This window comes from Pelmatolapia mariae, linkage group LG18 (genome assembly GCF_036321145.2).
Source record: "Pelmatolapia mariae isolate MD_Pm_ZW linkage group LG18, Pm_UMD_F_2, whole genome shotgun sequence".
Taxonomy (NCBI): Eukaryota; Metazoa; Chordata; class Actinopteri; order Cichliformes; family Cichlidae; genus Pelmatolapia; species Pelmatolapia mariae.
Genome location: NC_086243.1, coordinates 6,584,645 through 6,600,028, shown reverse-complemented (window position 1 = coordinate 6,600,028; position 15,384 = coordinate 6,584,645). Strand labels below are relative to the sequence as shown.

At 40.8% G+C, this 15,384-nt stretch overlaps 1 protein-coding gene across 2 annotated transcripts in view; it reads right to left on the bottom strand.

Moving 5' to 3' along the window:
* The window catches only part of slc6a9 (solute carrier family 6 member 9), a 75,125-nt gene that overhangs the window by 32,680 nt on the left and 27,061 nt on the right, over window positions 1-15,384 (bottom strand). The window contains exon 1 of one of the 2 annotated variants that reach the window (XM_063462877.1): window positions 14,455-14,698. The exons of the other annotated variant lie outside the window; for it this stretch is intronic. Coding sequence (XP_063318947.1) covers window positions 14,455-14,496 — 42 coding nt within the window. The 5' untranslated portion in view covers window positions 14,497-14,698. Of the gene's footprint in view, window positions 1-14,454; window positions 14,699-15,384 lie in introns of those variants that run through there. 2 annotated transcript variants of the gene reach the window in all.

Genomic DNA, 15,384 nt, shown 5'->3' with positions numbered 1-15,384 from the left:
TGCTGATGTATTAACATTCAGCTATGCTTCCAGGTGCACATATTTAGGAGTGACACATTCACAAGTGAATGAAATTAAGCACAGAGGAGTGTATCAAAATATCATGACAGCTAGCCAAAGAGTGTGAGCAATGGCATAGTTGAAGAGTAACCTACTAGAGCCTGTCCGCAAGTTGCTATATAGAAAAATACAAAGGAAACCTCCTTTCATGATCTACAAAGCAAGTGCTTGGCCGATCAGTAGGAAGCTCTAAATGCATGTTACTCTTCCCAAAATACATTAAACATGAGATCTCAGTGATTAAGCTGGTTAGGGATAGATTGATTTGAGGTGTCATTTGGGAGGCATTTCTACAGCCCTGAAACCCATTAGAAAGTGTCTCGACAATTCTCCTGAACATACCTGGATAAAGTTAAAGCATCAGCATGCTTCTTTTCAGTTTCACAACTGTTTCCAAGTTTCCAACAAATAATGTGAGAAAGGAAGAATGTCTGTGGGATTTTTTTTGCTATTCTTTGCAATTCTGTCATATGTACAACCAAGTACAACACCATAAATATGTGGTAATGCTGCCCATAAGTATGTGCCATGATCTTCCACTTGCTGTTTCTACCCAGTTTATCCAATTTCTGAAGAATCAGGTTGGCAGATTGTCCACAGTATTCCACTCTCACACAGTCCAACATGACAGTGACCTGTTTTAGAAATAAGGTGGTAGTTTAAAGACCACCTAATGTCTTTTTTAGCTGCAGCAGACATTTACATTCTCACATGAATCTGTTTAGAGAGGTCTCTTTTTTACTTTACATTTCTTGAGTCATTTGCAATCTGAAAAGGACCTCCACGTTTAAACATCCGGACTATGTCATTCACCTCCTTACCTTGAGATAAGTTTTCATGGTGGGGGAACTTGGAAAAGCAGCATGAGCCCCTCAAATGCTCCCAACGTTCTTGTGAATGGCCAACTTCTCTACCTCTGTGATATTTATAGCACTACACTTACCATGCTGGAATCCCCAAATGCCTTCCCTAGGGGGAAAAGGAAGGTGGGGGGGGGGGCTAGATGTGTAGACATCTTTATAAGTATGGTGGGGGCTGGGTCTAAGAAGGGGCAAGGAAGATGGGTGTGGTCAGGACAAAGGTTAGGGCACTGTTATTATGACTGACTGCACGAGTTTCTAAAAGTGAATGCAAGTGCACCCTTATATTTTCATTTATGTGCCGCACATTAATATTACATATGTATGTAGTCAGCGCAGGTGATGTGATCGGAGAGTTTTATTTCAGGAAGGAGGACGGAAAGAAACACCAACTCTCCAACTGTCTCCACATTTTCAGCCCTGTTTGTGTATCTCAGCCACATGCCGATGCATGTAAATACCATGAAAATGTCATCATATTTTGCGTAACCATTACCATCTCACGCAAAGCCCTGATCTGTTGCGACAGTCTGTTTTACGGTCCACTATTTGTGAATATAGGATGACAGTACCTTGTCAAGACATTGTGAGGATAATCTCCCAATCCAAATCAGAAATAGGCTGTTCTCTAATAAAACAATAGTATTACATGAGCTGAGTGAAGGAGAGAGATGGGAAGAGGCAGACTGAAATAGAGTCGCATAGCGAGAGCTCTCTGAGAGGATAGAATGACAGAAAGGGAAAAGGAAAAGAGGGGTGATATGCGCAGACAGGAAGGCAGGTTTAGCAGGGGCTGCTGTAGCCATGTGCACCTACCCACTCCTGCCGCTACCCTTCACCCATACCCACACCCCTCCCTTGCTTGTTCACTCATTTGCTTAACAAGTTCATTTGTGCGTAGGACTTCATCGGGCATGGCTGTCAAGTGATGCGCGAGACTGGCCTGCAGAACTGTTGGCCCTTGCAAGCTGTTCACCTGCATCCATCTCGCCCCCATACACCCCCACACGCACCCACACACATGTAGGGACACACATCCTTATGCAAGAGCACAGACATGGCATCCGGTGATGCCAGTAGTGTGAGTAAACAGTGTGTTCAAGTCGGAGTGTTTACTACAACTTGGGCTGCAGGGCAGTATTTCAGATTGTTTTTGGCTTGCGTTGCTGATTGTGGAGCTGAAATGATTCCCAAACAGTGAAAATTCACACATGGCTACACTTTTCTTATATTTCTTTGATTTAAATTTGAATACCTTTGGATTTTGAGAATTTATGATGGGCTTATTTCTTTACAGAGTTCACTAAACAACATTTGGTCAGTTGAAAATTCACAGATGATGGTTTGGGGCTTCATAACCCTGTTGAGTCACCTGAAGTAGAGTTATTTGTGACATTGGTGATACCTGCCATACATTTGGTTAGGGTTGTACTGTTTGATATACTGTAGACTACATTTAAAGACCGTTTTTAAACAGCCACAATAGAAGATCCATGTATTGTACTTCTAGATTAACCTAAAATTCAAATAAAGCAAAGAGATTTTAAAAGTAGAACGCTAATGGAAAAAAAGGGGATCAGTTATTCCTAGTCAACATTTTGTGCCACTTGAATTTCCCGTTAAGCAAATCAAAATTTATTTCTGACATATTTAGTTGATTTTTGGGGACTTATCATTTTGTGCCATCACTGATGGATGCATCGCTGACATTTATCTGCTTTTCTTCCTCCTTTTCAAAAGCAAACGCTCATCAAAATGCCGGGGCCAATCTTGTTTCGTCTCTCTTGTTTGCTCTTGTTTTCAATCATTGCTTTGGCCCTCTTCACTTGAGGCAGAATTAACAAGCATCATCTCAATAGAGTCGCCCTCAATCCTCGCACAGCACAGCAAGTGTGCTGCTTCAACAAGAGTGTGCATGGACAAAATCACACACGCACACACTTATGCAGCCTCAACAAGCATTATCAGCCCCAAACCCTCCTGTGTTTCCTTGCTAACACGGTGAACATGCTGCCTCAACGAGCCCCATCATCAGCTCTTTTCTCCCCTGGTTTTTGCTTCCTACAAATCCATGACAAAGCTGATGAATAAGCCTCATCAGCCTTTTCTCCTCAGCCCATTTCAGAGTTTTGCTTGAAACTTGCTCTTCTTTCTGGAAGTTGCAGTGCAACGTAATGTAAATGTGAAGCATGTAGGTTACAGCAATGCACCTTCCACTGTGGGCTTTTGCAGTAAATACATTAAAAATAATTTAGTTCTGATTTCTTTTCTCTTTTTTTTTTGCATATTTTCTCACACAACAAATTTTAATATTAGACAAATATAACCCGTGTAAATATAAAATACAGGTTTGGCAAACGTGAGATGAGCCTTTGTGTTCTTTTTGGTCAGCATTAGGGTTTGTGTTTTTAATCTTCTCAGCCATGGATGCCATTTTTCCCCCCAGTCTCTTTCTTATTATTGAATTATAAACACTGCCAATAACTTGAATTCTTTAGATGTTGTTCTGGGTTCTTTATGACCTCCTGGATGAGTCAGGAGTCACTTTTACAGTAATTTTAGTAGGCCAATCATAAGATTCACCACTGTTCCAGGTTTTCTCCATTTATGGGTAATGGTTTGGTCTAGAAACGGCTTATTAACCCTTTTCAGACTGACAGATGCTGATGACTTTGTTTCTTATTTGTTCTCAGGTCTCTTTAGATCCTGGCATGATGTGTTGCCTTTTGTGAATCTTTTAGCCTACTTCCACTTCGTCAGATGGTTTCTGTTTATGTGATTTGTTGATTCAGAAGGTCTGACAGTATTGTCTCCTGATTATTACTCCTGATTGGGAGTTTCTTTAAGTCTATGTACTTCCTTTATTAGTTGTTCCTGATCAACTCTGAGTCAAATACCCAGACAAACCCCCCCTCCCAAAAAAACGGTAACAAGTCATTCATTATTCTTTTTCACTTCTCTTTAAGTATGAGTAGGAAGTTATGAAATATCATAACCTCCACCTCCCATTTATGTGTTCCCTCAGTAACATCGGCGTAACTTTATGCTGAAATTCGGGGGGGGGGGGGGGGGGGGGGGGGGTCAAGATCTGTCTAAATAAATAAATAAATCTGGGTAAATTCCCAGCTGATTAAACATGCAACTACTTTGCTGGTAATAACTGAAATGAGTAAAGAAAATCAACAGCCTATTTATGCAAGATAATTCATAATTTTATTGGGGGAGTTATATTGGTTGGGTGTGATTATTTGGGGAAATTACGCCCCCTGGAAATTACTTCAGTAATCTGAAGCATCGCTTAATCTGATGCTTTATACTTTTACTACTGTCAATATAACAATGAACTTTTTCACTCATTTCTGTATAAAGTTGCCAAAAAAATGTATGTGAATATACTGAGAATTTACATATTTAGATGCATTTAGATAGATACATTTGCAAAAATGCCTAAAGCAACATTACAGTATAACCATTAACAAAGAAAAAAAGCGCCACTACAGTGTGATTTGGGATATAAAGTTGTCACACTGACATTTAACTTTACTAATGGCGTAACTATACCTACAGAGAAAAGCAAAATTGAAACATTGTTCTTCAGCTGTTATCCAGAAGACATTGTTTTATTTTTTTTAGTCTATGGAGGGAAGAGTTGCACCAGCTGAGAATGGAAGCACATGTGGTCTGAATAGGAATTAAATATGCGCTGCAACTCCTGCAGCCACCGACTCGCTGTTTTGTAAGTTATTTTGAAGAAAGAAGAATGACTGTCTAGACAACCCAAATTGATGCAACACAGAAAAGGGTAAGTATGTTGGAGTGTTTTTTGTTGGTCAGCTTGGTGGAAAGGCTATGATTCTTAATTACTTTAGAAATGACTAATAAATAAGGAGGCATCTGGATGAATTTACAGATAACTGTAATCTTATCTTAAATGAATTATAGAGCTATTTGACTAACGGCTATGGAATAGTGCAACTTAAAGATGGGTGATTCTGCCCAACGTAGTTGTTGTAATAACCAGCCAATCAGGACTGTGGGAAAGAGATAAATGCTTATGAGGAATACGTAGGGAGGCACATCCCACAGTGAGACATCAAAACAAATGCCTTTCAAAATTAAAAAATAAGACCAAGCTAACTGTAAAAAGTCCTAGGATGTTGGATCACAGATGTGGCAAATGTACTTGATATATGGACACATTAAACTTTAGTTAACATAACAAAGGTTTTCCTGGGCAGAGACGCTGGCAGCAAATGCTAAATAAATATAAACTTCTAACTCTACCATGTTGTCTGTGCAGAATTTTACAGAGCATTTGTTAATCAGCTGCATGTGAAGCAGTAAAAGCTCTGCATAAGTCTGATTCTCAGCCTGACAGACTGTAAAAGCATCCGTCACTGTTAACTAATTATCACAGCAGTCGAGATGAAAAGGAGCTTCCATCCTAATTTCCCAGAATGACAAAATTAACGGTAGTACCTGATTAGCCTGAGACTGACCTTAACAGAAAAAGGCAGATTTTCCCCACAATGATCCAGTTAATTCCAGTTTGTATTAAAAACTTCCAAGAACCTGAATAAATCAGTGGTCACCGCAGTGTTGTACAGTTCAAGGTCAAGGGCTCCTATGGCTTCCTGAAAATGTGACTATGTGGACCAATATAATGTTAATTAATCAAAATCGATGAATTCAAACACAAGAGTCACAAAAAACCCCACAAACATCTTTTAGATTCAGTCTCTATTTTTTTGGCCTAAAATCAAAGGCCAATGATAAATATCACTGCTACCATAGGACAAAAAAAAGATAGAAAAAAAAGCAGATTTATGTCAATCCCAATGGCTAAAACCCCCAGGTTGAAAGGCGCTGACCAGTGACATTAAAAGCTTCAGGCTTTTTCACCCTTGCCATGACCCCAACATTCCTGAATAGGGTGTTTTGGAAGAAGATGGTAACTCTAGCAGGGCTAACTTGAGCACGACCCACCTATACACATATTTTGCTCCCTATCCTTTATTAAAAATGGTCAACAGTGCATTTTCACATTTGAGCCCCTTTCATCTATCCAGCAACACAACCTCTTACCATTTCTAACAACTTTAAGGATGATAATAAAAGATCACTTGAACTGACAGTAAGTCTACGACATGGCATGACGTTGACAAGTTTTCACAAAACAGGAGGGGAAAAAACCTGACCACTTTTAGAGATAGAATTAGATAATAAGAAAATAACTACAACAAAATTATCTGTGTTTGAGCTACCTCATGGTCCGGCCCCTTTAACCCTAGGTCAAAGCCTGCTTCCACCTTTCCTTTTGCCTCAAGCCCAAACCCTGTCATTTTAGGTATCTCTGGCATGTGAAACGCATTCTAAAAAAAAAGTCTTCCCAGAGTTTCCTATTTCAGCGGTTTGGCTTCTGTGAGCAAAACTTTGGGTTTTATAACACACAAATCATTGCAAATACATCTTGTAGTATTTGAGCTTTGTGCATATTAAGTAAGGTACGTAAGAAAGAAATATTATTTTCCCTTTTTTCAACAACTTTTTAAAAAAATTCCAAAATTGCCATATAATTTGTACCACAGGAGTTTGCATGGAGGGACAAAGTATTTAGCTGTAGAATTAGGGGCGAACAAGCTAGTGTAGCCCCAGAGACAGATGTCCCTAGTGGCGTCAGGAAAAGAATCCCGTGTAAAAATCTGTGCTAAATCAAATATATGGAGGCCTTTCCTGTGGCAGCCCCATGGGAAATGGAAAAAATGCTGTGAGTAATCAGTGAGTGTTAACCTAGGTTCACACTGGAAGTAACATCAGACAACCTGATGTGGAGGGGAAGAATTACAGAGCTGTGACTGCAAAGGCAGTAGAGGCCAGTCTGATGCTTGGAACTATTAACAGCTGCTGACCAGCTGACCTAAGCATTCAACAGGGTGCAACAATATGTAACATCTCTGACAGATACTTAGGAGCATGCCCAAGTAAGCATTTATAAGTGAACTAAAGGATATGAAAACTGGATCCTTAACTGCAGAGGTATCCACTGGAACTATGCCAGAGTTGGTGTAATATGAACATATTTTTCTTTGTACCACTCAGGAGCCATAGCAGCAGCAGCATTGTGGACTAACTGTAATTGATATAGTAGTGCTTTACCCACTCCACTGAATAAAGAACTGCAATAATCCAGTATGGCTGTGATAAAAGCATAGATCATCCCATCCCAAGATTACCAAAGAAAAAGAAGGATTTGACTTTAGCTATCAAATATCAAATACTGCTTTCCTGCTAAGGAAAGTTATGATCCCCCCCAAAATCTGGTCACAAACTTTGAAACTCTGTGGCACTAAACACTAAGGAGAAGCTATTACACTTAATTTTACATTCATGAGTCAAACTGAAGTCAAAGCACAAACTTGTAGTAGGGGAGACCGGGGATAGTTGTAACATTTTTGACATTTCTGTCTGTAGCTTGGAGCTCTTTTAAGGTAGTGGATTCAAAATGTAATGCAAAGTATTTACATGTCTCTGCTATTAAATAGTACAGCTATTTTCTCTGCAGCACAATTACTCATTGCATGGTGTGGTCTCAAACACAAAGAGTGAAATGTTACAATTAACCCCATAGTCTGGGTTAGTTGTAACATATCCTGGGGTGAAATGTAACACAATGAAATAAGGGTACTGACAAAATCTTAACATGTAATCCTTTTTACTCAACACATGAATGCACTTAGAATTATTTATGTAGCTATGTGTGTGTGTGTGTGACAGAATGCAGAAATCTAGCTTTTGAACATATTCCAACCCCCCCAAAAAGACAAATTATGGAATTTTCAGCAACTGAATATTTCATTAATTTTGGTTGGTCTTCCTTGAGTTTGGCCTCATTGGCTCAGTGGGCATTGTAACCTACAACTCTTGCACCAACTTTTGAACATAACAATGAAGCTGAAACAATGTAGTTGAGCACCAGCATCGCAATTCCATTGCGATGTCCATGAGAAGAATTACTTTTTTTCATGGCTTACCTTGGTGTGGTTTGCAAAGTGCTTCAGAAAGATGAGGAAATCTGTTTCTTGCACCCATCCTGATTTATTTCTACTACCAATACTTCCTACTGGTCCATCTCTGACAAAGTGGTCTGCATAACGTATGCGTGGGAAAACAAACATTGGAGGAATTGTGTTGCCAATGGCATTAACCGCATATACAAAGGTGGCCAGTGAACCCCTCTCTGCTGATGTCTTTGCCCCAACTTGTTTAATATAAGTTAAAGTAATAGTGTGGTAAGTTGTAACATTTGCATTATTGTTACAACTAACCCAGACTGTTGCTGTTACAACTGACCCAGACTCCTATAGCCATGAACTAGCTACCATTACAGCCAACGGCTAAAACATTAGCACTAAAGACCTACACAGAATACATCCCCATAGACATACAAATAACATAATTTAAGTTTGCTGAGTTTAACTGCAAAGCAGATAATGCTATTAGAAAAATTGAATTGGGCATGTACAGGATGAATCACATCATTTGAAACTTAGCCCTGATTGGAGAAATTGCAAGATAAGTTACAACTGACCCACGTTACAACTATCCCCGGTCTCCCCTAAATTAAAGGGGGAAAAAAGCATTTCATTTTTAAGCAAAGAAAACAAACAAAAATGAATCTATTGTGTGAATTTATATATCTCAGCATGAAAACTGGACTTGCACGTTCACACAGCTGGGCAATAACAGTTCCCCACAGTTCTCTATCCCTCCCATCAGTTACACAGCTCTCCTTTTAGCAAGCCAATCACTTACTATCCATCATTAATTCTTCTATTCCTCTGTCCAACCATGCACGTATCATCAGTTTGCTGTGTGTGATGCAGTATGAGGCTGTGTTTCTGCAAAGCAGCTGTGAGCCCGGAAGCCCAACTTAGTGAAGTCAGAGGGAGACCGAAGGTTAGAGCCACCACAGGGAGATGGACAAGGGGCACACACACACACACACACATACATTTTTTAAAATTTGTTTCAGCCTCTCTCTTTTCTCGCTTCCACATGTGTCTGTTCCCAAGGCTTAGCGAGCCTTGGTGCGGTGATTGAACACGGCTACTTTGCACTTACGCTCCATAAACTGCAACACCTGCCCCCAGATGGGCAGAGTTTCTCTTTCTGTGTGCGTGTGTGTTCATGTGTGGGCCCCTGCTGGCTTCCTACGCTAGATGTAATTTACTGAACTGTATTAGCAGCAACCATAACATTATATGTGACATCCAAAGATGTTTCACAGTTGATTCCATTCCAATACGGTTCTTAACATTTCCTGATAATGTTTATTTTTCCAATATTGCAGCCAAAAAAAAAAAAAAAAAAAAAAATCCGTTTGTGATGTTTAAACTAAAAGGGTTGTTTTAGAACATCAACTGGCACTAAAACCGTGACCGCCTGCAGGGCAGACAGGCTAAATATGTCTACGTACGCCCGTGAAGGCAGACATAAACAGAAAAGGTCGGTGTTGGAGTGCAGCAGCGCTGGATGAATGCCTCCACAGTGGAAGAACTTGTACTTTTCTACACAACAGCGCTTCTTGTCAAAGCACTGTGTGAAAATCTGCAAAGCAACAATCTGGGTCAGTTGTTGAAGCTATAAATGCACTTTGAGTTATGATAACCTGAAACGAAAAAGTTAAGAGACTCAAAAGCCTCAAACAAAATAACCATACCCAACATGCTGACTTTGAGTAATGTGATTACATGTAACTTTGCTATACAAGTCTAATGTAAAATGATAAATTAGACAGAATTTATCAGATGAAACTTACTTGATTAGCATATGGTTAGTTTATACCAAGCATATTTTCTTTAATTAAGATATATATATATATATATATATATATATATATCTCAAATTGATTGCTAAAGTAACGACAGGCTGACTCACTTTCTAAAAACAATATGAAGTCAAAGCTACGACAGAGCACTCAGAGCCATTTTCGGGATATGGAAATAGTTTCTGATCTATCTGATCTCTTCTTTCACTAAAAGGATGTCAGGACCAATCACAAGCACTCACTTAGCAATTACCAGATCCATCTGAACTTCTTATTATTCCAATTATTAGTCAAGCGTGCCTTGAAATCACACAAGACCTCAGACTATTGTCCCAACACGGCAAGTACGATCTACTGCTGAGAGGAAGGACGTGACCCGTGTAATGACAGCGGAAATGAAGGAGCGCAGTTTTGATCGAAGCTGGGCAGCCACGCTACTTTTGAGACAGGATATTGGATGGGTGATTTTAGAAAATGGAGAAGTATTTGAAGACCGCGATAACGATAAGGAAAATGGCTAGGGCTGTGCCAGAACAGAACTCTTTTTTTTTCCTACATGCAGACTGTCTGGAAATGAGGAAATCCAACGGCACTGGTTTCAGTCACGAGTTTGACTAAAAGGCACCTGGACAAAAAAAAAAGAAAAGAAAAGAAAAGAAAAGAAAAAAGGAAAGCAAAATAAAATCAATGGTGCCGTTGGATGAATGTTAGGTTTGAAATCAAATATTCAAATAAAGCTCACGTAACCCATTTTTTAAAAATGTAACTTTAAATTAAAAGGAGTAATTTATTTTCCTTTTTAAAACAAAAGCTATAACCTTTAAGTTAACTACAATACTTTACCAGCCTATTGCTCCACTTTACTGTTTGTACACATGTAAGAGCAGCTCAGTTCTTCTCATACCGATGCTCTTAAAGGCCACTGAGTAGGGGATTACAGTTGGTTAAACCATTTACTGTTATGTATGATCTCACTGGTGTCATGCCCACGGTGCATCACTCTTTTCTCTCTCCTGTGTCAGAAATGCCCTGTTCTGTCTTTACCACATAATTAGTGTTAGAGTGGGTGGATGACACATCACATGATTCATTCATCGAGTCACTGCCCTTCAACATGACTGACAACAGGTCAGAATAACAAACTATAGCAAAGATGAATATCATCTCTGGGATGCACTACTTACTCTTCTCCTCTCAGATTGGACAGAGCTGAGAGGACGGTTGGATTACATAGTTACCTACGAGTACCTGTTGAGATTATCTAGTTAACATGCAAACTTCAGTAAATATGTCTGTAACACAATCCACAGATGCCTTTGACAAATTTAGGAGATGTTATTTGTTTCACATTCTGATCGTGTGTGTGTGTGCGTGTGCGTGTGTGTGTGTGTTCCTGTCTAGCTATCTTTGTGAGGACCGAAATCTGCATTCTACTATACTTGTGAGAACCATCAGTCACTTGAGAGGACACACACACACACACACACACACACACACACACACACACACACCGGTCCTCACAAATTTGAAGGCCTTTTTGAGGCTCAAAATGTGGTTTTAGTGTCAGGATTACAATTAGGTTATGGTTAGGGTTAGGGTAAGGGGCTAGGGAAACCATTATGTCAATGAAGGTCCTCACTAAGATAGCTGAACGGGGTTGTGTGTGTGTGTGTGTGTGTGTGTGTGTGTGTGTGTGTGTGTGTGTGTGTGTGTGTGTGTGTGTGTGTGTGTGTGTGTGTCTGTCTCATGAACTTTATCAGCTCAGCCAGCACTTGAATCTTTCCACAGTAAGCAGCTCAGACAGTACCGGCACAGAGATTTCCCTCAAACCTCCTGATTATATCCTTCACCTCTAGGGGAAAAAAAAGCAATGACTAGTAGAAAACTGACACATAATTTATATAAAAAATCCAACTACTCTCTCTCTCTCTCTCTCTCACACACACGCACGCACACACACTCACAGCTCAAGAAATTAAAAAATGATTTAATCACGCATCAGAACTTCATGAATAAAAATTTCCAATTGAAAATCTTCACTGACATACAAAATGAGACAGTGTTGAAAACAAATCATCAACCCTTTGAGGGCTGAATTCAAAATCACACCCAAAATGAAAGCAAAACCTGCTCATGGTTCAAACCTTCCTTCAATTTTTTGAGCAGTATATAATTAACAGTTATAGCATGACAAGCATTTACAAGCTGATAACACAACCTCAGGTTGTACATATTGCAGAAATGATGTGTTTGATTTGTGGAGGTTATATTTTAATAAGCCTCAGGCTATAATAATGATTTAAAAAGTTACATACATGCATATTCTTCACAGGAACTACAAATACCCCACCATTTATGGTGAAATGCGGGAATGTTAGCACTCCGACACCTGCCTTCCCAAATACAGGGTTCAGGTGAGGGAATGGTCACCAAGTCAGTGTGCGAAATAGCTTGTAAAATGTGTAGCACCATCTCTGAATGGGTTTTAATGATTTTGATGGATATGACATCGTCATTGTGCGAGCACTGAGCTATCGCTGCCGTTTTGCACATGCAGACAGCTCAAGAAAGCACCACAACTTTGGTGGTGGAGGCTGCCTTTGCAAAAAATTAAGGGGGGGGGGGGTTGCTAAAAAGTCACAGAACTGCTCAAAAAACTGATCTCCTGAACACTGTTGTCTTTGGTGTACGCTTAAATTTAATCGTCCGTTTCAGACGTTACCTTATACAAGATACAATACTGAACATCACATTCAAACAGGTTTCTTTCATTCGTAGGCTTGTTAATTACCAATTAAAAAAAGAATGAAAAAAAAAAACCAAACCCATTTGCTCCGATGAACAGATACTCCGCTTTTATTTTATTCATTTTTTTTGGCTTCTATGAGGTCATGGTTGTTGTTTTTTTTGTTTCATTTTTTTTTCAGTCAACACTCAAACCACGTCTCCTCAGCTGAATTAAAAAAAGATTTAACTGCAATGTTCACATCATTTTTATTGCAGACAAAAAGCAGCATCTGCAAACTCTACATTTCTAATAACACTATTCAAAAAAAAAAAAAAAAAAAAAAAAAAGAATGACAGTGAGTCTGCCATCAAAACTGAATGAATAATTATAATTCTCTTCAAATGTGAGCAGGCAGATCTGCAAACATGCACAAATTAGAACTAAGAGTTCAGTTCGCACTCCACGGGTAATGATGCCAGCATTTAACTTCGACGGGCAATGGAGTGAAATTTGCATTTATATGCACAGGCAACCCTACTTTGGAAGTCCTGAAGGATCCAGTAAGTCCTGTCAGTCAAAGCTTTGGGAGAAATGTGGCGCTTGTGCTACCAAACCTAAACTGTCCAGAATCAGCGGATTAGCATGTGGACTGCTGTCAGTTGTGAATGCCACTTCAGGGAATTGTTCTCAGTAAGAACAAGCAAACACACACATCCACCCAAGTAGCCTCCACCTGCATACACATACACACTGTGAAGGTCCAGATTTCTTCAGAATTCCCATCCAAAACCTTACACTCCAGGATTTTTCCTTTTTCGTGGGTGTGTACGTGAGTAATTTAAGTATCTGTTTGAATGGGAACACATATAACTTGAAACATTTGTGTGCATATGCCCGCAGGTGTGAGTCTGTATGTGTGTTTTCAGCGTGTGTATTTGCCTGCACAACTACAGCAGGCTGAGTCAGCCTTGACAGCAGCAATCGGAAACAGGAGACAAGGACTTGGCGAACAACACAAGCCAGCAGCAAGGTCAAATGCTCACACACATGCACACAAAACAAAAAAAAAAAACCCAAAACAAAACACACATCTTTTTTTTCAGTCTTTTTGTCTCTACCTGCTGTAAGAAATAACTGTATATCTTATCTTAAGCGGATCCGAGGATTTAATTGTTTCAAAGTGTTTCAAAGTCAGCCGAGAGTTAATAAAAGGAAGCGGAGCGAAGGATGTATGTGCCAAAGTGTGCAATTAAAGGCGCTTTCGAAGGAGGAAAGGGGGGCTGCTGGGGGCTGGGGGGTATAAATATCGTCCCTTTCTGGACGCTACTGCTTTTCCACTCTGTCACTCTCTTTCACACACACGGCGGACCAGCCCACTTCCTTACCAACCCCATCTCTCACAGCGCTAGCCCGGACTTCCCACTGCAATTACTTATAAAACTTTTCAGGGCCGCCACACGTGGTCGGGTTTTTAAAGAGCTGCGTCCCCCTCCTCACGTGGTGCGGGGGGTATTGAGTCGTCACAGAACCCCTGAATGATCACCGAAAAATAAGGCGGCGCAGACAATAGCTCGTCTTGATGAATTCAATTCTTTCAGGACCCTGTACCGTTGTCCAGGCAGCTCCGGGCAAAACAATCGTTGCTTTGATAGTCCAAGAAACACACACTCACTCGGTTGCTCTTAGAAACTCCCTCTAACTACTTCCGAATTAGGATCTAAAGATAATATACATCTGACCTGAACTTGTGATTTCTTTTTTGGGGGTGGGGTGGGGGGGGGGATTCAGCTTTTGTATTCCTAGCGGTCTCCTTCCGCTTAAGCGTCAGGTGCACCTGATAGAGAAGAAACATCTGCATGCCCGCTTCTGTTGCAAAATTTTTAAAAAAGAAGGAAAAAAAGAAGAAAAAAAACAGAAGAAATTAAAAAAAAAAAAACCAACAACAACAAAAAAAAAAAACAACGATAACTTGAACTGACCTGGTCCGCAGTGGAAGCAGCAATGGTGTTCGACTCGGACATGATTTGATGCTGTGACCCAGTGGTGCTTCTCTGCTGGCCACTGTGGGCTCCTTCATTCACACCTTGGCTTTCAGTTCCGCAGCGAAAAGGGGGGAGAAAACACAGTATACCCTCCCTTTTGCCCTGGCTTGATTAATGCCTGAATTACTTTCACCTCATTTCATCTGATGGAGCTCCGCTTCCTCTCCGCCTCTCTTGCTCATTCGGCATGGTAGCCCACTCTCTCTCTCCCTTCTCCCTCCCCCCCACCTTCCCACTGTGATTCCAGCTCTGCCTCCCCTCCATCCACCCCGCTCTCCCTTCCTCCCTCGTTTTGCGCTCTTACTTTAATTCACCCCTCCCTTTCTTTCTCCTCTAACTCTTTTACTTTCTCTCACTCCCGCCTCCTCCTTTTTCTGTCGTACTTCACCATTTCAGGAATATGCCCCCTCCCACCTTCTCCTCCGCCATCCACTGCCCCACCTCCCCTTGCCCCCCCCGTTCAACTCCCACCATCACCTCCCCAGAAAAAAAAACGCACAGGAGAGATCCACAGTCTTTTCCCTCCACCTCCACAATGAATGGCTCGTTGTCACTCCAGCACCTAGGCTGAATACAGAGCAAGTAAGTGGGAGAGAGGAGGACCCATGGTGGTGGTGATGGTGGAAAGGACAGGGGGGTGTCGAACTTCTAGTTTAGCTGGCCGGAGTAAAGTTGGAAAGGGGGGGGGACCCCGTGGAGGTCCCATTGGCTTTGGCCAAGCGCTCCCTCTCTCTTTCTCCGAACAGATTAAAGCAAGGAAACAAAAAAAGGAAAGAAAAAAAAAAAGTGAGGAGCCCACAAGTGAAGAGCCCACACGGCTTCCACCGGACCCCCACCCCCCACCACCCCCACCCTGCCAACCCTTTC